The sequence below is a fragment of the Cryptomeria japonica genome, chromosome 9 (genome assembly GCF_030272615.1).
Source record: "Cryptomeria japonica chromosome 9, Sugi_1.0, whole genome shotgun sequence".
Lineage (NCBI taxonomy): Eukaryota > Viridiplantae > Streptophyta > Pinopsida > Cupressales > Cupressaceae > Cryptomeria > Cryptomeria japonica.
Genome location: NC_081413.1, coordinates 17,858,099 through 17,879,718, shown reverse-complemented (window position 1 = coordinate 17,879,718; position 21,620 = coordinate 17,858,099). Strand labels below are relative to the sequence as shown.

Genomic DNA, 21,620 nt, shown 5'->3' with positions numbered 1-21,620 from the left:
AGATTTTGATTTTTGTCTGATTGAGTGATTTTGACCAAATTTTGAAAATTTTGATAATTGATCCCGGACATTGGAAATGACTTGTTTTTGCCTTGTGAAGTGATTGAAGTCCTGAAATCTTGATATTTTGACCTGTGGAGGCAAAATCGCTCCTGTCCCTCACTGAAGGACCGGAGCTTGTTTTTCAAAATTTTACTGTCTTTGCAGGATCAAGACGAATTTCGGATTGGAAGAGATAAAAGGAGGCATGTTCTTCCCGTTGAATATAATTTGACGAAATTCACAAACATGGAAATGTGCCAGGAACAAAAATCGCTCCTGTCCCTCACTGAAGGACCGAAGCTTAAAACCAAAAATTACCTTGTCCTTGCAAGATCTCAACAATTTCACGACTTGAGGAGAACCAAGGGGGTACATTTCATCAGTTGAATATAACTTGGAGGTGCAATCATGAGGAAAATTTGACCTAGAGGCAAAATCGCTCCTGTCCTTCAGTCAAGGACCAGAGCGAATTTCCTTATAAGGCAAAATGTGGGTGAGGATCAAGTAAGTTTTGAGTTTGAGGCAAGTAAAGGTGGCGTAACGGACCCATTGAAGATAATTTGAAGATTGCAAAATGCCAGGTGAACTCCATATTGTCCTAGGCGCTCTTGTCCCTCAACCAGGGACCAGAGCGAATTTCCTTATAAGGCAAAATGTGGGCGAGGATCAAGTAAGTTTTGAGTTTGAGGCAAGTAAAGGTGGCGTAACGGACCCATTGAAGATAATTTGAAGATTGCAAAATGCCAGGTGAACTCCATATTGTCCTAGGCACTCCTGTCCCTCAGCCAGGGACCAGAGCGATTTCTTACTAAGGAGAATTTCTCGCTAAGTTCAAGCAAATTTCATGCCAAGGATGAATGAAAGGATGCACAACAAATCCATTGAAGACAAATTTGGGAGTTAGCAAAACACAATTGAGCTTGTAAATGAAAGTTCGCTCCTGTCCCTCAGCCAGGGACCAGGGCGAAATGTTAGTTATGTTGCCTTTCTTTCAAGTTTAAGGTCACTCCAAGTCAGGGTACAAGGAAGCAATGATGTCTGGATCGCCTCGACAAAGAATGAAGTTACAAAGATCGCCAAAGATGAAGGATTTGCACTATATGCCCAAGTTCGCTCCTGTCCCTCTCCAAGGGACCAGAGCGAAATGTTTAAATGTGTCCAAATTTAAGTTGCCACTCACATTTCAAGTGTTCGAAAGGGAGTAAGGAACATCATTTTGCGCCTCAAAGACAATTGCAAGTCAATATGATGAAGGATTTACACGATATGCCTAAAGTTCGCTCCTGTCCCTTAGTCAGGGACCAGAGCGAAATCTCTATAAAGGCTTAAGTTTTGGATATTAATCACATTTCATGCGTTCAAGAAGGATCAAAGGACCTTATTTTTCATTGTGAAGGCGATGGCGAGTTGATAGGAACAAGAACGAGCCCAAGACACAAAGGATCGCTCCTGTCCTTCAGGCAAGGACCAGGGCGATTTTCTTTAAATCACTCATTTTTCTTCAAAAATCGCGTCAAAGCAAGATTATGCAAGGTTGAAAATATCATTTGGAAGATGATGAACGAGAAGTTAAGGTTAAGAAATGACAAGTTTTGGCTAGAACACAGAGTTCGCTCCTGTCCCTCACCAAGGGACCAGGGCGAAAATCATTCAAACATCAAAGTGCCTTGTTAAGGACGAATAAAGTAAGCGTGGAATGGAAGGATGACGTAGATTGGTGATTGAAGAGACAAAGGTCAAGGAGAAAATGCAAGTTCGCTCCTGTTCCTCACCAAGGGACCAGGGCGATAATGATCACAAGGGGCATGCGTCTACAAAATCAAGTCAATCAAACACAAGATTCTTGTCGAAGATGTTAGTTTCAACGTGAAGAAGGTGATTTTGAATGTAAAAGGCAAGAGATTCAAGACTAAAGTGCTAATTCACTCCTGTCCCTCTCCCAGGGACCAGAGCGATGTGGTTTGTACCCTTACCTCTCCCAAATTTTGGCGCTAATACATTTTTTGAATTTTATTAAATGCTAAAAAATCGATAAATTTGAATATTCAATTAATAGCATTTAAAAAATAGCGCATGAGCATTTATTAATTATTTATTGCCTTTAAAATCGAATTAATTAAAAACGAAGGCATTAAATGAATTAATTATTATTTTAAATAAAAATTGGGGCGCTTGGATTTTATTTGTTTTATTTTACAAAGTCGGCCCTTAATTTTATTTAAAATTTGTTTTTTTAAATTGCTTTATTTACAAAGTCGGCCTATGGGGATTGATGAGGTAAGCGCCTATAAAGGGGAGAGGTGATATTGATTTTCAAATCATCATTTTATCATCTTTTCATATGCGATTTTGGAGAATAAAGGAGAAGTGAGAATTTCATTAAGGATACAAGGTGCGAACATCATCAAAAGGAGTGCGAGTTTGGTTGGAGTTGAGCGAACTTGCCAAGATCACGTCAAAGACCCCCCAAAGGTGGCGAAGTTGCTAAGGGGAATATTCGTTTGAAGGGAATCACGTTGAAATCTTCCAAACATCGATTTTTGCCTAGGCGAATCTCTTTATTTTGCATTTTAGAGTTAGATCTCAAGTAAGGTGTTACAATGGCGACCCCAAAGGCGGGAGCATCCACCAGTCATCCAGCTCTTATGAAGGAAGATCAAAGGACCGAAGAACTGGAGACCAAGATCGTGTCTAAGTGGAGCAACATTGGAGATACCAACTTGGGCAACTTCAGCACGAAGAAGTTTCGAGAGGCCCCTTACATTGGCAAGCCATCACCTGTCGCCAGGAGGATAATTGAAAGTGGCATCATTAAGGCAGCCGGCTTCCCTCCAGCAGTACAGTGCCATGAGTTGATGATCGAATGTGCTCGTCATTATGATCCACAGTCCAGAACGATCGTATCCAATGAGGGAAACACTTTAGCTTATCTTTCAGAGGAAGCTATAAGTGAGGCTTTCCATCTTCCAGAGCACAGAGATATGGTTTACAAAAGCATAGAAGGAGCTAGGTCTATGTACAAAGATGATCCGGATGCTTGCCTAAGCATCATCAACAAGAACTGGTTACTTAAGAGTCGTCCTCGCCTGAGCAAGATCCCGAACACACCACATAGGATCGATTTCCAAGAGGAATACAGAGATTTGATTACAATGCTCAACCGAGTCACAGGAGCCCCTCAAGCCTTCTACTTTGAGAAGTGGATGTTCTACTTCATCCAGGTGATAGTTCAGGGAAAAGGAACAATTCATTGGGCTAGGATGATTAGCCATTGCTTGGACGTACAGTTAAGGAGATTGAAGGCTACCAAATCCTTCCACATGAGTTCATACGTCATATATGCCTTGATCAGGAGCTTTGAGTACGCAGGACTACCTCACAGAGGAGTGATTGGAAGAGGACCCGGCGAGGTCAGAGTTTGTGATTCCTATGTTCACTTGCATCATCCGCCAGGAAGCAACTACAAGTTAGTTAATGATACCTTCATGATGAACATCACAAGGACATTGCAAGGTGGGATTCACAATAGATTGTCTCAGGATGCACAAGAACTAGTAAAGAGGTACGGTGCTTGGTTTATCCAATTTCCGAAATTTACTTATATCAGAGTCCATGGATGTCCTTCACCTCCATACATGTTGCCGAGATATCCGGCAGACAGAATAGTGTTACTTGAGGTAACAAGACAGTTGGCAGCTTATGCGAAGGCATTCAGACACAGACATGGAAATGGAGTTCCTGTACCTATCATCTTAGGCAATTCAGTTGAGGTATGTCCTAATGCTTTAGCCATGGATGACGCAGAGAAGGAGTTAGCTTTGTATTCATTTTCATTCTTTGCTTTGAGAGAGAGCTTTGATCCACATGGATATATAGAGGAGACGGTCGGTAGGAAATTTAAGCATGAGTTTCAGATAGAAGATTTTATGATGAATCTATTAGATGATCTTGAAGTGAAAAGAAAGATGCATTCTAGATTGCCTTTGGATTTCATCAGGAAATGCAAGATTTACAGAGTGGCCGACCAAGCTCAGGACAGTGGCAGACATCTCCAATCATCCTATGATCGAGATAGCAAAACAGTGAGGTTAGATTGGAATGAGCCCGAGGTTGTGGATCTAGATGCTTTGATGGCTCCAGTCTTGTCTTGTACTCGCAGATGGGTTGATGTGCAGCATCAGAAGTTGAGAGAGCAAGGCATAGCTATGACTTTCACCTTGGAGGAAAGACCAGCTGAGGGTGGAGCCAGTGTAAGCGAGGGCAATCCTAATCCCAGAAATACAAGTGAGGGCAACCTTCGAAGTGCAAGTGAAGGCAATCTCCATCCAAGAGGCTCAAAGAGGAAAGAAAGACCTGAGAAGAGAGAATCTTCCAAGAAGAAGCAAGAGGCCAACTGAGATCGTTCATCCGGCACATCTTCTCGACAAGAGAAGAGGACATCTGAGATAGAGGAATCCATGGAATCAATGGTACAAAATGATAAAGAAGGACAGGCACCTCGAAGGTCACCAGGTGGATCTCTTCAAGACAATGAGTTGCATGAAGATAGGGAAGATAATGAAGTAACATCTCCTCCCAGAGAAGAAGAATTGCTCAAGGAAATACAGGTTAAAGAGACAAGATCCGCCATCCCAGATTGGTTGAAGGAAAGATTAACGAAGGTAATTGGGATCGAGGACGAAGACAATGTAATTGATTTGGAGAGCCTTGTTGGACATTCCCAGGAAGTGACAGAGAAGAGAAAAGCTACCAAGATGTCCAAGATGATTAGAGATGAGACTGGATCCAGAATATTGCAGATAGCTACACCGGCCGTGGACAAGTATGAAGGTGAGATCCTTGCAGAAGAATATGATGTAGAGACATTTGAGCTTGGTCCACTCACAGCCGAGCAGACACTAGATGATGCCACCGATTCGTTTGAGGCATTGAAAGATAAGCTTAGGGAAGAAATGGAGAAAAATAGAAAGCTTGAGAGAGAAGTTGGTGCATGGAGAACATATTTCAGCCATCTCAATCAGCCTTTGGGACGTCAGGATCCAGCAAGATCACCCGTACAGGCACTTCCCCTTCAATCAATTAGTGAGGCAGAGAGATTCAGGAGTTTGGTCCAGCATATGAGCACTTGGATGGACAAATCCCATACAGTTGCCGTAGAATTTGCAACAAGGATGATGAAGACTATTCATAGGGCTATCCAGGTTCTTGAGATCATCCACAACTTGATGATAACAGTAGCTGCTTTTGCTCATACCAAAGAGGTTATCATTCCTGTCTTGCAAGTAATCAGACAAACATCGAGGAAGGTCTTAGCGCAGGAAAAGATCATGGATGGAGGACCTCACAGTTTACTTCAATGGTCAACCTTACTCCAGATGAAGGAAGTTCTCTTCGAGGACATCAGTACTAGATGTAGCCATGTTGAGGAGGTTATCCACCCGATCCAGGACAGAGTATTTGAGGTACTACGTACCATTCTTGGCAGGAGGATCGAGATTGAGACAGATGTGGATTTGCAGGAATTGGAGGATAGAATCAAGGTTATCTTTTGCAAGGATGCAAATGTTATCACAGATGAGCAACGGGACCAGATGTTTGCTACCATGCTGCTAATTGAAAAGACTAAGGAACTTGAACCTGGTTGGGACGCTACTCTTCTCCAGGCATTTGATCAGGTCATCCACTTGGAAGAGAGAATGAAGAATCTTCCCGAGATTCCAATTGCTGAGATCGAAGGAATCGTGTCTAAATTCATTGCATATGCTAAAAAGGAGCATTGGAAAGGGAATAAGATTCTAGATGAGAGATTGTTATAGATGACATGGCACCTTAATTGTCATTGGTTTATGTCTCCTAGATTTTCGTGCCAAATTTAATAATTGGCTATGCATTTAATGTTGTGCAATAAAAGGGGAACTTTTGTAATAAAACCCTAATTAGGGTTTAGGTGTCATAATCTTGGCCATTGATCTTCTTTCGATCTGGACCGTTCATTGTAATTGAGGATGCTATTTATACCCTCATTTCTTTTCATTTTGTAATAGCTAGAAAACTAGAACTAGAAAATTAGAAGATCAGATTATTGATGTATTAGAGAGAGATTAAAGTTTAGAAGCAATTTACTTTTGTAGTTAGATTGAGCTTTGAGAAAGGAATTCAAACAATTGTTGTGCATGATGGCTTTGAGATCAATAAAGTATTGAAGTTATGGTATTTTGTTGCAACTCTCTTGGTTATCTTCATGGTTGTTCAATTTTCTTGAATCATTCTCAATCAAAGTAGTGTGTTAATTCGAAGGACAAAGTGTTGGACTTGACCTTTGGTAGGATTCGCTTTCCAAACCACTAGCTTCTTGCTGATTGTAGGAACGCCTTGTGTGGTCTACTGGAGATATTTGAATCGCTTAAACTTTCAATCGTTGTGGTATCTTGGATATGTACCTTCGTGGTAGTGTCCTTGATCTTTGATGTATTGGAAAATCATTCGTTACCTTAGAAGATCGCATCAATTTCAATTGAGTTGTTAATTTATGGCATTATTGAAGTTGGTAGAATCTCACCAAGTCTCGTCCACATTAAGTCAATCTTAGGGTTAGACTAGATTAGACCTCTTGCAAACCCTATCCTTTTGATATTTTTTGAAAAGCTTGTTTAGTTTAGAAAAATCTTCGGCGACGTAAGGCCCCTTGATGACACAGCAATCACAACGACCACTGGTGCTTATCCACACGTAGAGACCCTACTAAAAAGAACATTGGAGTCATCCTAACTGATCCTTCTTGCGATATCTTCAGCAGTTAGCGACTTTATTCAAGAGAGGATAAGATGCCTTTGGGTATTTTATTCTGTGTATGATTGTGTACAAAATACACGTCAACAGTACGGTACACTGGTATGGCATTTTTGGGGGGGGCAGTTGGGTACGTATGGGTAGGTCCATACAAAAAAAAGTAAAAATCATAAATATATACATATGTGCAATCTAATAAATAAGTAGAAACAAAAATTAAATTTAGAATCCCACATATCATCCATATGCTAAACAAAACTTGGAACTATCATATATGATTCATATAACTATAACAAAATTACAAATTTACTATAAGTCTAATCTAATATGAAATATGAAATATCCATTTGTCAAACTTTGAATGTTATGATAGATATCGAATTCATTGTTCATTGGTTCAACAATAAAATAACACAACTAATAATCAGCAATAGCATCATATGGGTCACTAGGAAGATCAAGATCAACATCATCATTGACATTAGATGATGTAGGTAGAGTACAGGAACCACATGCAGCCTCACTGCCACTTGCACTAGCAGCAAATTGGCTATCAGACTTCCCAGAAAGTAAAGATTGTGTGGCAGCTGAAAAATCCAAATCAGTTCGCTCTGGATCTACATCCCAAAACTTTGTGCTCCCATCCTTGTACTCATTTTGTTTATGAGTAAGAAGGCGCAAGTTTGAATGCACATAAACGAGCTATTCTGCCTTACTTGCTGCCAGTCGGTTGCGTTTCACTGAGTGGATAAAGGAGTATGTGCTCCAATTTCGCTCGGATGAAGAGGAACTAGCAACCTATTGAATAATTGACACAAAGTGAGAGAGCGACAATTATAAAATAGTAAAAAATATAAATTTAGAGACAAATAAAAATTAAGAAACTTACTTGCGATAAAACTTTGATTGCAAGAGTTTGAAGGTTCGGTGATGCATGGCCATTGAGGTACCACCAAGCATGAGAATCCTTTTTATACTTGTCACGGAGAGCAGAAACACTTTGACCATTGGAGGCTACAAAATCAGCAAACTCACTTGTCATTAAATCCTCCATTTCAGAATCGGGGAAGAGTTTAGTAAGTGCTGTCCTACACCCTTCACTTACTTCTGAATCTCTATATGGTGGTACCCTTGATGGCTTAGCAAGCATTTCATCACTATAAAATTTGGGAGTCAATGCAAATGCAAGAAGATGTAGTGGGGTGGTCATTTTGTTCTACTGCTCAACACAAATTGTCTGAACCTCTTTGAAGAAAGTTTCTTCGGGATCTTGCTCTTTTGCATTGATGATGGCTTTCATTTTCTCAATCATCGAGTCAATGCCATCATATACCTCTCCCAAACATGGGTGATCCATGTCAGTATAACGGATCATACTCATGATGGGCTCAGTGAAACTCAAAAGATATTCCACTCGATCCCACCAAGTGTCATCTAGGATCATGTGCTTTACATTTGTTGCCCTTTCAGTATTGGATTGCCTCCATAGGGACCAACTTTGACTAATTACCATGCTAGCAAGTGGCTCTCGCACCTTCACAAGTCGCCTCAAGACGATTGTGTTGGATGCAAATCGAGTCTTAGCAACCTATTCAAAAATTAAAAATAAAATTTAGAATACAAAGAAGACATGATTAATAAAAATAAAAATAATGATTAACAAAGTGAAATGTAGATTTTAAAAATTGAAGTGTTTCAATTACCTTTAGCAACTCCAACTGTGAAAATGATCTGAAAATGGCCTGTGACATGTTATGGTTTGTGATGAACATTTGGATCTCTTCAGCCTCAGCATAAATTTGTTTGATCCAATGTATTTTCCTGCCCATCTTTTGTACCATGAGGTTGAGAGAGTGGACAGCACAAGGTGTCCAAAATATGTGTTCAAACCGTGTCTCAATCAACACACTTGCAACTCTACAATTCTTTGCATTGTCAATTATTACTTGGACAACATTTTGAGGTCCCACATCCTGAATGCATTGTATAAGGATGTTAGCAATAAATTGTGCATCCTTCACCTGTCCCTCGCAATCCACAGCTTTCAGAAACATTGCCCCTTTAGGGCACACTGCAATTACATTAATTAATGGCCGATTTTTGGTATCCTTCCATCCATCTGAAATGATGGACACACCTGTTTGTTTCCATGAATTTCTAATGGGAGCCAATGCATTGTCTATGTTTTTTACCTCCTTTGCCAATAAGGTGCTACGCACCTTCTCATAACCAAGCCCTGTGTACCCTTGTGGAGCCTCATTTACCTTTCTCAACATATCCTGCCAATATGGTGATCGTACCACATTAAATGACAAACCGTTTGCATATAGACATCTTCCAACGGATTGATCTGCAATCTCTCTAGCATCATTCTGAAATGCTCTCTCTAATGGTCCCTTGCTTCTCTTCACAATAACAGGTTCTTCACTAATTGGGTCCAAGAATGGGTGGCTCTCTACCACGATATCGGGAAAATTACTATAAGATGGAGAAGTAGGGGGCCTCTTTGATCTACTTCTTCCTGTCAACAAAGGATGGTTTGAGGCACGACCAACTCTTGCATCTGCTTCCTCTTGCTCTCTAATATATCCTGCTATTTCTTGAGGTGACATCCCATTTCCATCCTTTCCTAGTCATGCTTTGATTCCTTGTTGGGGAATGGCACAAAAATGGGCTTTGACACGACTGTAGGAGCTAGTTTTTTTCACACTGCAGAAGTTGCATATCCAATTAAATGTTCCACCACCTTTTACTTGGTCTATTAATTTGACATATTTCCATAAAGGTGAATTTGGGTCGGTTTTGAAAGTCCGTTGCGGAATAGAGCTAGCAGTCGTTGTCATTATGATTTCTACAACAAATTAAAAAATAATTATTAAAATTTAATATTAAACAATAGATTATAAATGTTAAATATTTAAATTTAATTTAAATTGAAAGTGAAATTATTATAATTATGAAAGTAACCTATTACAACATTTAAATATTTAAAAACTTCTAAAGACTAAATTACACAACTAATTAAAATATACCTATTTAAAATAAATTAAATAATAATACTACAAATTATATTTAATTTTGATTTGTATTTTACTATTTACTATTTACTATTATTTTAATTTTAAATATGAATATTCATATTTTAACTAGCAAAATGCCAAAATAGTTTTATTATTTATATATATTTAAATATGAAAATAGACTATTAGTTTTATAATATGATTTTAAATTTTTAAATAAAAACAAACAAATTAAAAATTAAAATAGACAAATATGATTTTAGATTTTAAATATAAACATTTAAGTTTTTAACAAACAAATTAAAATAAACAAACATTTGAAAACAATTAACAAACTATAGAAAAGAGTTAAATTTTTTTTATTTCTTACCTCCTTAGCCCCTGTGCCGTCACTGGTTGTGCTGGTCGTATTGCCTCCCGTTGCGCCTCCTATCGTGCTGGTCGTATTGCCTCCCGTCGTGCTGGTCGTTGCATCTCCTGTATTGCCTCCCGTCGCGCCTCCCATGACGCCTTCTGACCTTCTCCTGTCACGCCTTCGAACCTTCTCTGTGTCAACGTTGCGCGCCTTCTCTGTGCCCTCGCGTTTTCACCTTTCGGTTTTCACTGCGCCTTCTTCGTGCCCTCGCGCCTGCCGTTTTCACTGCATTTAGGGTTTAAATTTTAAAACTTATTCGACGCGATTACATCCCGTGAAAAGGCAGTAAAAACCCCTTGAAATTCGTGCACGACACGAATTCGTGTAAAAAGCCCAATGGAATCGCCACGTCTACAGCAGATGCGTCAGGATTCGTGACTCAAAAAGCAGATTCGTTTCAGGAGGGAAAAAACAGAACCCTGTCCGAATCCACAGGGATTCCAGGTCGAATCCGAATCAGATACGTACCGTACCAGGATTTGGGGGAAAAAGGTGACGTACCAGTAACTTAGCTTTTAACCCTTAAAATATGGATTTTCATCCGGAAAATGATGATTTTTCCACTCAAAATCACTAGGCAACTTCAAAACTCAATAAAACTCATCTGGACTTAGGCAAATCCACCAAAAACTTGAGTGAAAAAAAAGGAAACCTATCGAGATAAAGTGCAAAATTAACTGGATAACTTGCTAGGAGCGAGAAAACAACTCCAAAAGGTCTTGAAATACCTTAAGCACTTTAAAATCACCGACGTGGATGTTCAAAAACACATTAACGCTCAAAGGGTCTACACTTAGACAAAACTAGGATCATTTAAAATCTCAACTTTACGCGCTTGATCCTATAACTTCAAAAAAAACCTAAACGACAATAGGCATCATCAAAATTCCGAGACTTGGGCACGGGAAACTCAAAATTGCCCACTAAGCTGCCAAAACCCTAAACTAACCAACACGAGAAAGCAAGAAAAGAGGGGGTCCACGTTCTCAATGGGGCGATGTGTAAAAGGTCACAACACTGAGAAATGCTGATGTCAATCAGTTGAATGCCCTCTAGTTACACAAGGCTTAGGCGTGAGAAGGTATGCACAACCTTATTGGCAAAAGAAAATAATTGTAGAGATATCACTTAAACCAATCAAAAATTCATAAGCTAAATTAGGAGTGTCTGTCATTTCTAATGTATGGAAAGATTGCAAAAACTATCCTTTAATAAATGTCATTAGTGTTCCCTAAAGGGGGAATGTTTGTGAAGACGATTGTGAGGGACAGGTTAAAGATGCAAACTTCACTTCCAAAATCCTCATTGAGTCCCTAAGAACATTGTCCAAGTCATAAGGAATGATGCAAAAAATTGTGAGGCACTAGGTGCTTTGGTTGAGGAGAGGTGTGAACACATTTTTTGGACACCATATACTGTACACCCACTTAACTCAGTGATAAAAAAGATTGGAACTCAGATAAAGGGGATGAAAACAATATACATCAATTGTAAGGAGAATCAAATGTTTGTAAAAAACCATCATGTCACAAGCGTATTCAATACTTTATCCAATTTGGAGGTGTTGAAGATAAATTTATGAAATTTCAATGTTTATTTTAAATTCAATTTATGAAATTTACTTATTTGAATTTTTATGTGTTTTTTATTAGTAAAGCAGTGTCAACTAGGGCGCTGACCCTTAAAATAGTAAAAAACTATCAATCAAAAAACAAGCAACAGCAAGAGAGATGATGTTGGCAAAAAGAACAACAGCCCAAAGGCGGTTAGAAACAAACACAGTCAAACAGGAAAGGAATCCTATCCAACCGGAGGACAAAAAGACCCCACTCAAGAGGGGGGAGAGCCACCCAAACCCCAATGAGGGGGGGTTTGGGGCAGGGGAGAAGACTTCCCCTTCCACCTGCGAGCAACCACAGTCCAAGCGATGTCGTCATTAGGTCCATCAACATAAAGATCAACCGGAAGGGACCTATTGATGTGTTTTTTATGACGGCGTCCAACACAGAATAAAGTTGCCCAACGGTCACTTCACTCTCTCTTGATCAAAGTACGATTGCATGCTGATATAGTTGGAGAATCAGACAACCGACTCCAAGGTTCCTTTATGCTATAGATGTGACTCAGTTGGCTGATATGATTGCTGGTAATCCAAGGGGGCCTTACGTATGTCAAAGAAATTTGTGCAAGCTCAAGAATTTATTGACGCGGATGATTTGCAATAAAGCTCTAAGTTTTAGATTTTAGATTTTGAAATATGCAGAAAGTAAATAGGAATAGGGTAGAGGGGAACTAAACTAAAGGTAATCTAACCCTAGGAACAAGGAGACGGGATAACTTGTGCAAAATCCAACCGCGCTTCGCTTCGCCAGCAAAGCACAACTTACACGAAGGCGGTGCAATCTTCAAGGGGAGTGCTAAAGATTTTCAAATCGTCAAAAGAAACCATCAAATAGAACAATCTCTTCTAACAATCGAAGTTGAACATACACATATAACGGGGCTCAGACTAACTTTGCACGGTATGCAACAATCAGCTGCACACCAAAAGTATGAGCAAGAATTTGGCAACAAGCGATCCTATCAAATCCAGTTCATCTAATAGAATGAAAACAAATCTAATCTATGAAGAGAACGAGACCATGCGAGTTCCAAAACAACACAACAACACACCAACAATTGAACAATGTATTAAGTGTTTGCTTCAAAAACTCTTAGCAACAATCTCTGACGATAGTCTCTCCCCCTTACAAATGAGGGGGTCACCCCCTTATATAGGCCTCAAACCCAGATTACACTCAAAACCCTAATTAGGGTTTGCCCTAAAGATTCCCCACTCAAGGTGCAACAAGGTGGGAATCTGCATTAAATAACCCATTATGCCCACTTACAATAAATTTAAAAAGTGCCTAAAATAGCGCCCATGATGATGATCATGCCCGGAATATAACTGACGTCGTCATAAATACCCATCACTCTCCAAGCGACGGCGACATGCAAAAAGAATCCGTCATAAAACCATTATGAGGGGACGACATGCAAGAAGATTCCCTTATCCTGGGGTGGCATGTGTTGACCGGTCCCGCGCCTAGTCAATGTTTCCTTCAGCCATAAATATGCCATTATTGTTCAGTCAAAAGATTTTCGTCCAAAAACGGATGACCATTATCTCGCTCATTAATGGCGTATGCAATGAACCTACTAACGACGGCCTCCAATTCTCCGATGGAGACACTTGGCACATTCTCGATGTTGAATTCCATCAAGGTAATCTCCTCTTCACTTCTAAAAAAGAAACTTTCCCAATCCGCCATGGCTTCCTGTGTTTTCTTCATCATACCGGAAAATGAAGAAACATTTGCAAAATGTTCCTTAGGAAACGAACCGACGAAGAAGAAATCATGCAACTGGGATTTCAAAGAATTCACTGTTATTCCCCCGTCGCCGAGTTTCCTTGAAAATAAAGCTTCTATGGCACTGAGGATTTCTTCCTGTATCCCTCTGATAGATTCCTTCAAGGTGACGGAATCAATGCTGAATTTATCAAGGGTGTTCTTCCCTGAACAGATGGTGTAGAACCATCAGGGAAAGTCATAGGCTTCATTCTCCTGGATTACTTTCCCGTCTACCAGTGTTTGCCTTGGGGTCCTCATCAGAGCCCTGAGTCGGGAAATGGTTAAGTCTTGGTAGACATCAACATCTTCCCATAGTCCTTCTGCCGTTTCAAACCTACTTAGGAGGGCCACAAATCTCGAATGGAGCTGAGCTAGATCTTTTACAAATTTCCCTGCCTCAACATAAACATCTTCTACCCATTCTCGGGAATTCTGTGCCATTGCCTTTGTAAGTTCTGCATCATCAATTACTTCCTTGGGAAGGAAGGGAGGGGGAGTGGATGAAGGACCTGCTTCCCTGAGGGGTTTCTTGAAACTCCTCACATACTCGCATAGAAGTCCGTTTTCCTCCTTCAGCCGCTTACATTTTGCTTTTGACTTCAGCAATTTCTCCTTCATGGCAAAGGAAGAATCGTCGAAATCTCCCATTACTTGACCGGTGGAAGCATGGCCAAGATCCACCTGTCTAATGACGTAATCTTCTTGCCTAATCTCACTCCTATCCTTATCCACCGCAGGTTCAGCAATGTGCAAGGTCCGGGCTCTGGATTCTTCTCTGACTACCTTGGAAAACTTTCGGGGGGCTTTTCTTTCCGGTGGCTGATCCATCCTCTTCAATAATTCCTCTAATTCCTGAGCAGGATTGGGCTCTCCTCCTGCTTCATTTCCCAATCTGCCTACCAACCAATCTGACGCAGGGATGGAATGGCTGTAGTCCTCTGCATGCTCTCGTTCTTGAGATTCCTCTTCCGTTTCGCCAAGTATAGTCTCTATGAAATTATCCTGGCGAACCTCTTCCAGATGCGGGGAAATTCCTTGTCTCTGACTTCTTGGCTGATGACGGCCCTATGAAGCATTGATGCTAAGTATATCAAGTGCTGGAACGTTCCCTGGAAGTGGGCCTGCGGGATGTGGGAACATTTCTACTTCTTGCATGCTTGCGGAGCTGACTGGTGAATGTTCCCTTCCTGTCCTCGTTCTCTTTTGTGGAGGCTCTCCTGTTGGGCTTCCTGCTGAATCTCGCGCAGGACTTCCTGTTGGGTATCTTTTGTCTTTGTTACCCTTGGCCTCTTTGGGGCACTTTTTCCTTTGTCTATCAGGGCCTCTCTTCCTACCTAACCCTCTGAAGAGTCTTCAGTTGCCTTGCTGTGAGAATCCAGATTTCCCATCAGCTGGTATGTCAAAGGGACATGGTTTTCAACCAACTTTCTTGTCTGCCTGTCAATCCAGTGCTTAGTGAATTTTAGCACTGGCCTAGCCAAAATGTTCAAATCATCTACCTCAGGCTCCGACCAATCTGGAAACAAGATAGGTTGATCCTTTATCCTCTCGAATTCAGGTTGCATCAAATCTAAGTCTTCCTTCACCTGGTCTGGCACCTGATGGATCTCACTTATTCTGATGGTGTCGAGGGGCAGTCTGGAGTGCATTCTTCTCCGGACCTCAAAGTCATCCTCGGCACCGGCCCAGTAATCCTCCAAGTGAAATCTATGTATGAATTTGACACCGGCAACCTTCCTAATCTGGCTGTAGGGATCATATTGAGCCCTGGAAGTGTAAAATGGTAGGCGGTAGAATGCCAACTCGCTTGCTGCACTTTCAGCGGCCTCCAATCCTGGGCATATCTCCATGATATCCCCCAAGACAACTGGAAATTCAATAGATTGCTTCTTCTTCTTCTTCTTCTGCAGTTGATCGTAGGCAGTCAATTGCCTCATGAGCTCGAGCAATATAAGCTTATCTGACGGATATCTAGGCAATTTGTAAGACTGGAAGGAGAAATCCTGCGTCCTGATGTAGGTGAACTTGGGGAACTGCAAGAACGCGGCACTGTACTTCTAGACCAGAGCACTCGCTTGCAGAGACAATCTCATGTGCAACTTATTTTGCATAAGTCGTGTCAGGTACATGGTGAAGGCGTCATTCGCCAACTTGTAAGAATTCACGTTGTGGAGATGTAGCTGAGGATAACATTCATGCACCTTCAGCTAAGCTGGCCCGCAGCCCATGATTCCTCTTGCTGGCAGCCCATCGAATCCTCCCCTTCGTGCAAGCATGTAGAATAGGTAGGAACTCATGGAAAAGGACTGAGACCTTTTCTCCTGCAGGTTCTTCAATTGTTCATGCAAGTAGTGGCTAATCAATCTAGCCCAATCGATCAGTGTATTAGAATTCATGATCTCGCCAATGTAGAAGAACATCCAAGGCTCGAAGTTCACCGAGTGTGAGCATCCCATTACTCTGCTCAGCATTTTTATCATGTCCACATATTCCTGCTTGAACTCGAAGATTGTGAGAGTTTTGGGCATCTTGGAAATGTGCACTCTAGGCTTCAACAACCATTGCTTGTTGATTAAATCAGCACATCTGGCGGGGCCTGCTTCATAGACTGCTTGAGCTCCACTGCTGGTCCTGTACGTCATGGAGTAATGTGAAGGGATTCCGAGGGCTTCACCAATCGCCTCTGGAGTCAATGTTGCCAGTAACTTTCCGTCTAGCGTTGAGATCGTCTTCCGCTCCAGGTTGTAATGTGTTGCACATTCCAATACTAGATCTGGGCATTGAATGGCGGGAGGAAAGCCAGCTGCTGCAACTATTCCGCTTCTCACAATTTTGACAGCTGTCGGAGATGGATTGTGCCCTGCAGTTCCGAACATCCTTATCTTGAATGCAACCCAGTTGAACGTGTCGAAGTTGGTATCACTGATCTCTTCCCATCTTGAATTCAACCGAGAATGGGGAAGAAAACCCTTCATTTCTGCTTTGATCATTGCCTGCCTGGAAATAGTAACTGTCCTGCTAGGTTCCGCCATCTTGGGAATACTTCGAAATGATGAAATAGAGACTAAGTATAAAACTTCACTTCTTTACTCTTCCTTTCCTGAATCTTGCACATGAAAAATGAAATGTTTTTTCCAACTTATATAGAATTCCCAAGAGGTATCAAATTAGTAATTGCATTTATGGCGCGTCATACTTTCCTTAATCACTTCGACATGCAAGGCAGTTTCCCATGCGTGTGAGTTCAAATTTAGAACCTTCCTTAAATGCTCCCAATCATGCGTCATACTTGGAAGATTCTTCCTGCCAACTCGTTGATTTCATACTTTCCAATTTTGGAGAGAGATTGCAGGATCTTTCTCGAGATTTGCTCAATTCCACTCCGACTTGTCATCTCGTGCTGTCGAAGGAACTTTCCCGACTTTTCTCCATATCCCTATTTTTTAGGGATCTTCCTAAATTTTAGGAGTCAGGTTCATTGGATGGGGAATTTCATCCTGATTCGGAATCTATAAAAATTTCTATATTTGGTCGGGATTTGATGTCTAAAAATAGCATATTTGAAAATCCGCCCGAGGGGAATTTCTGCTTTTTATTCCTCCTTGACTTCTTGGATTCCGTGCCTTAGGCGAAATTTCAATTTTTTTGCTTGGGTGAAATTTTGCCATGCCAAGGATTCATGAATTTTCCACTTGTGAATGCCTTCATGGATTCAGCGCCCCAGACTAGACCTGGGCGCATTTTGGCTCTATCCATGGAGAGGCGGAATATTGCACTTGTGAATTCATCCTTGGTTTCAGCGCCCCAGACCTGACCTGGGCGCATTTTGCACATGTCCATGGAGGTGGAAAATTCCACTTGTGAATGTCTTCTTGATTTCAGCGCCCCAGTCCTGACCTGGGCGCATTTTGCACATGTCCATGGAGAGGTGGAAAATTCCACTTGTGAATGTCTTCTTGATTTCAGCGCCCCAGACCTGACCTGGGCGCATTTTGCACATGTCCATGGAGAGGTGGAAAATTCCACTTGTGAATGTCTTCTTGATTTCAGCGCCCCAGACCTGACCTAGGCGCATTTTGCACATGTCCATGGAGAGGCAGAAAATTGTACTTGTGAATTCATCCTTGGTTTTGGCGCCCCAGACCTGACCTGGGCGCATTTCGCACATGTCCATGGAGAGGCGGAAAATTGTACTTGTGAATTCATCCTTGGTTTTGGCACCCCAAACCTAACCTAGGCGCATTTTGGCCATGTCCATGGAGAGGCGGAATTTCCTGCTTGTGAATGACTTCCAGACTTAGAATATTTTGACCTTCCACTTCAGGGATGATTCTTCAGATTTAGCCATTTTAGACCTCTGCCTGTCTGTTTTCAACTTTCCAAATTTAGAAGTGTAGTCACATAAATCTGTCCACTTAATTAAATGAATATTTAGTATTTATTTGATTATTTAACCATCAATCAATAATTAATTAAATTAATATTTAATTAATTCATCTTAACCCTCTTCTCCTATTAATTAAATAAATTATTCAATTTATTTGATTTAATTCACTTACCAAATTCAGACCATTAATTAAATAAATAGTTCATATTTGTTTAATTAAATCTTCTCTCACATTTAAATAAATTAATATTTATTTAAAACCCCCAAAATCCCATCTCTCACATTTAAATAAATTAACATTTATTTAAATCACCTTTATCTTCCACCCACTTGCATTTTCCTACAAATGCAAGTTGCACAACTATTTTAAATAAATTATTTATTTAAAATCCTATTTATCCTCACCCAATTGAAACCTTTAATGGTTTCCCTTAAAGTCTTCAAACTTAATGGCTTCCTTTAAAGTCTTCTTAAGACTTTAATGGTTTCCCTTAAAGTCTTCAAATTTAATGGCTTCCTTTAAAGTCTACTTAAGACTTTAATGGTTTCCCTTAAAGTCTTCAAATTTAATGGCTTCCTTCTAGAGTCTTCTCAAACCTTTAATGGTTTCCCTTAAAGTCTTCAAGCATTTAATGTTTTATCTTCCTTTTTCTCATTTAAATAAATTAATATTTATTTGAATATTTACCCAAATGCAAATTACACCATTTAATTGAAATAAATGATTTTATTTTAACTGAAAATACCAGAATTCCTCCCACTTGCATTTTCCTACAAATCCACTTGCATGCCTAAACCCTTTCTAGATTCTTCTAAACCCTTCCTAATTAACCTAATCCATTCCCTAAATATTGTCACATTCCTAAGCAAATTGGAGTCACTTCTCAAAGACTCCAAAGTCTTTGAAAAGCAATTAATGCTTTGTGTGTTCAACAAATTAACCTCTAAAGTCTTCCAAACCACTTATGGCTCTTACATGACCATTAATGGTTAATTCCACTTGCACCCATGGTTAAGGACTTTGACCCCTAACTTAACCTTCATGTAACCCATGTGTCTCTTCAAAGCATTTATTTCTTTGACTAGGGTAACCATCATGTCCCCTCAAGCATTTAATGTTCCTTATCTCTCCTCTCAAGCCTCCTCATGATGACACTTGTCAACATGGGATTGGGTTGAAAGTCTCACATGGATTGAATGTCTTTCAATCCTAACCCTTGTTTAGATTGCTCAATCTTAACCCTTCATTTCCCCATTTCTTCTATAAATAGAACTTTTCTCCTCAAGCAAAGAAAGAAGCATTAGAATATTGTTGTTATACTGGTATTAGCATAGAGCTTTTTCATAGCATCACTATCTACACTTGCATAGCATTTGCTTATCATATTCAACCATCTTGAATCTCCATATGGCATCCATGGCTAGTGCTAAAAGCTGAGAGCTACACTCATTTGGGACATGGAGAGGGGAGAAACAAGGGAGAAGCATTGAAAGGCATCATGAAAGCATCTTAGGGAGGCTCTTCTCTTTTCTTTTATTTTGTTAAACTTCTTTCGTGCTTTTTGAAATCTCTTTTGATATGTTTGGAATGGTTTTTAGTTCTTTGTTTTGTTTTTATGGTTGAAACTAACTTATTAACATTGAACTTTGTTGTTGCCTGTCTCCATTTCCATGACATCATTTGGTGAACCCGACATGAATCAAAGAGCAATCATTTTGAAGACTACTAACTTTTGAATGTTTTAATTGACACACAGGTCATTCTCTTGCGTTTTTGTTCTCAATTTAGCACCTTCGCAAATTGATACTTTAGCGCTATTGTCTATATTGTTGCTCTTTCGTGTTAAATAGCACTTCTGTTTTCACACAGAGTAGAGCTATTGTAACAAAGAGTTGTAAGAAAATTCCTTGTAACCGAAAACCAAAAATTTTAGGCTTGTAGAAGCCCACCAAAACATGCGGATTTTTCTAACTAATTATCTTTTGTGCACGTTTTAACTAACCCCTACAATAGAATTTTTTAGCAATTTTAGGTTAGGAAATAAATTTGTTCATATTTCTAACTTCGTCTTTCAAGTTAGGATAAAATAAATTCATTTTCCTTTTGGGTTAAAATCAACTACACATTCATTTGGAGTTTTAAAAAGAACCACATCTTTCATTTAGAGATCTAAAAAGAATCACACTTGTTCAAAGTTAAATAGAATCACAAAAACAAACACGCAAATTTATTTTTTTTGCAAAGTTAGGAACAAATTCTTTTGGTGCTTAAAATCAACAAGACAAATTTTATTTCTTGCATCAAGATAAAACTCACAATCCACACTTCCATTTTTGCTGCAAATAAAATTCACAATCAACTTGTCTCATTTTTAAAGCAATTTTACTTCATGCAAACGTGTTTTTCATTAAGTTGACTAGGATTTTCAAATTCTAGTTTACTCAAACAATTGCCTTTGAAAATTAAAAAGAACACCATGATTGTTGAAACAACATCTCCAAATAGATAGAAAATCATTGCGATGACAAGTTAAAAGGAACAAGTGAATTTTGTGTTTGGCACACTTGTGCAAAAGAGTTGGTCGAGTGGTCCTACTTCTAACACACACTATCCTCTCCCTTGGCTCTCGTGGTCCTAGGTGCAAGAGAAAAGTGTTAGTAACACTCAAATTTTATCTTTTTAAAAAAGGCCTGTTAAGGGATCGATACTCTTGGGAACGACCTCGAGCAGTAAATCCTTCGAGCTGCTATAGAAATCAGGTGTGAGCAAAAGTTGTAGCCTTGGGTATAGCTGTTCCTACAGTGTAACTGGCCGAAAGGACAAATGGGTCCCACCACTGGTTACAAGGCTCTTAAGTGAGTCACTGCAGAATGAACTTATGTCCAAAAACATCGAACATGACTAAACACCTTTAAGTAGTAGCCCACTCGTTCTATTGATTGAAGATATTTGTGATATAATTTAGTGCAAGAGCATAGATGGTTTTGCTCCCAAGATACTCACCATACATATTTCCTTGAGTAGAAACATAGCTTTTTGAAAAGTCACTTGTGGCTTGATAAAAATGGTGACTCCCCCATCATAGGGATCATCTATTTTTTATGCTCATGCAAGACTTAGTATATCACATCCTTACCTGCCACAGTGGGATTCATAAGGTATGTAGTACCAAAGTCGAAGAAATATCAAGATGTGAGCTAAATTTATCACAACTGGCCATTTGACCTTAGGGATAAAAAGTGTTTGAAGTGTGTTTGTTTTAGTCAAGACCAAGTGCAAATTGAGCCGACTTCAAGCTTTGGAAATACACCTTAAAAATACATCTAAAGGAAGGGTCATATACAAGTCCAAGGATTGGGTTGATTTAGACCCATACTCATTTGTGCCTTTGGGGGCAACATTCTTGTGTTTGTGTGCTTGCTTTGTTTTCTTGTCAAAGTAACATCAAAAGAAAAATCACTTCCAAAAACAAAGTATTCATCCAACCAAACATCTTTCAAAACAACCAAAAATACCAAAAACAAAGTGCAAACAACAAAGAATCAAACTTTATAACCATTCTTCACATCTT

At 39.8% G+C, this 21,620-nt stretch overlaps 2 protein-coding genes across 7 annotated transcripts in view; both read right to left on the bottom strand.

Moving 5' to 3' along the window:
- LOC131050699 (protein S-acyltransferase 11) overlaps window positions 1-21,620 on the bottom strand; it is a 78,061-nt gene that overhangs the window by 11,432 nt on the left and 45,009 nt on the right. The window lies entirely within an intron of this gene.
- On the bottom strand, window positions 7,187-8,381 carry LOC131050700 (uncharacterized). The gene is made up of 2 exons (XM_057984917.2): window positions 7,721-8,381; window positions 7,187-7,629 (listed from the first exon to the last, which is right to left on the bottom strand). Exons 1-2 carry the CDS (start codon window positions 8,039-8,041, stop codon window positions 7,534-7,536), a joined length of 417 nt encoding a protein of 138 aa, XP_057840900.1. The 5' UTR covers window positions 8,042-8,381; the 3' UTR covers window positions 7,187-7,533.

Coding starts and splice junctions, on each gene's coding strand:
- LOC131050700 (XM_057984917.2), bottom strand. CDS start 8,041: ATGACCACCCCACTACATCTTCTTGCATTTGCATTGACTCCCAAATTT. Junction 7,630..7,720: donor CAATCAAAGTTTTATCGCAA/GTAAGTTTCTTA, acceptor ATTATTCAATAG/GTTGCTAGTTCCTCTTCATC.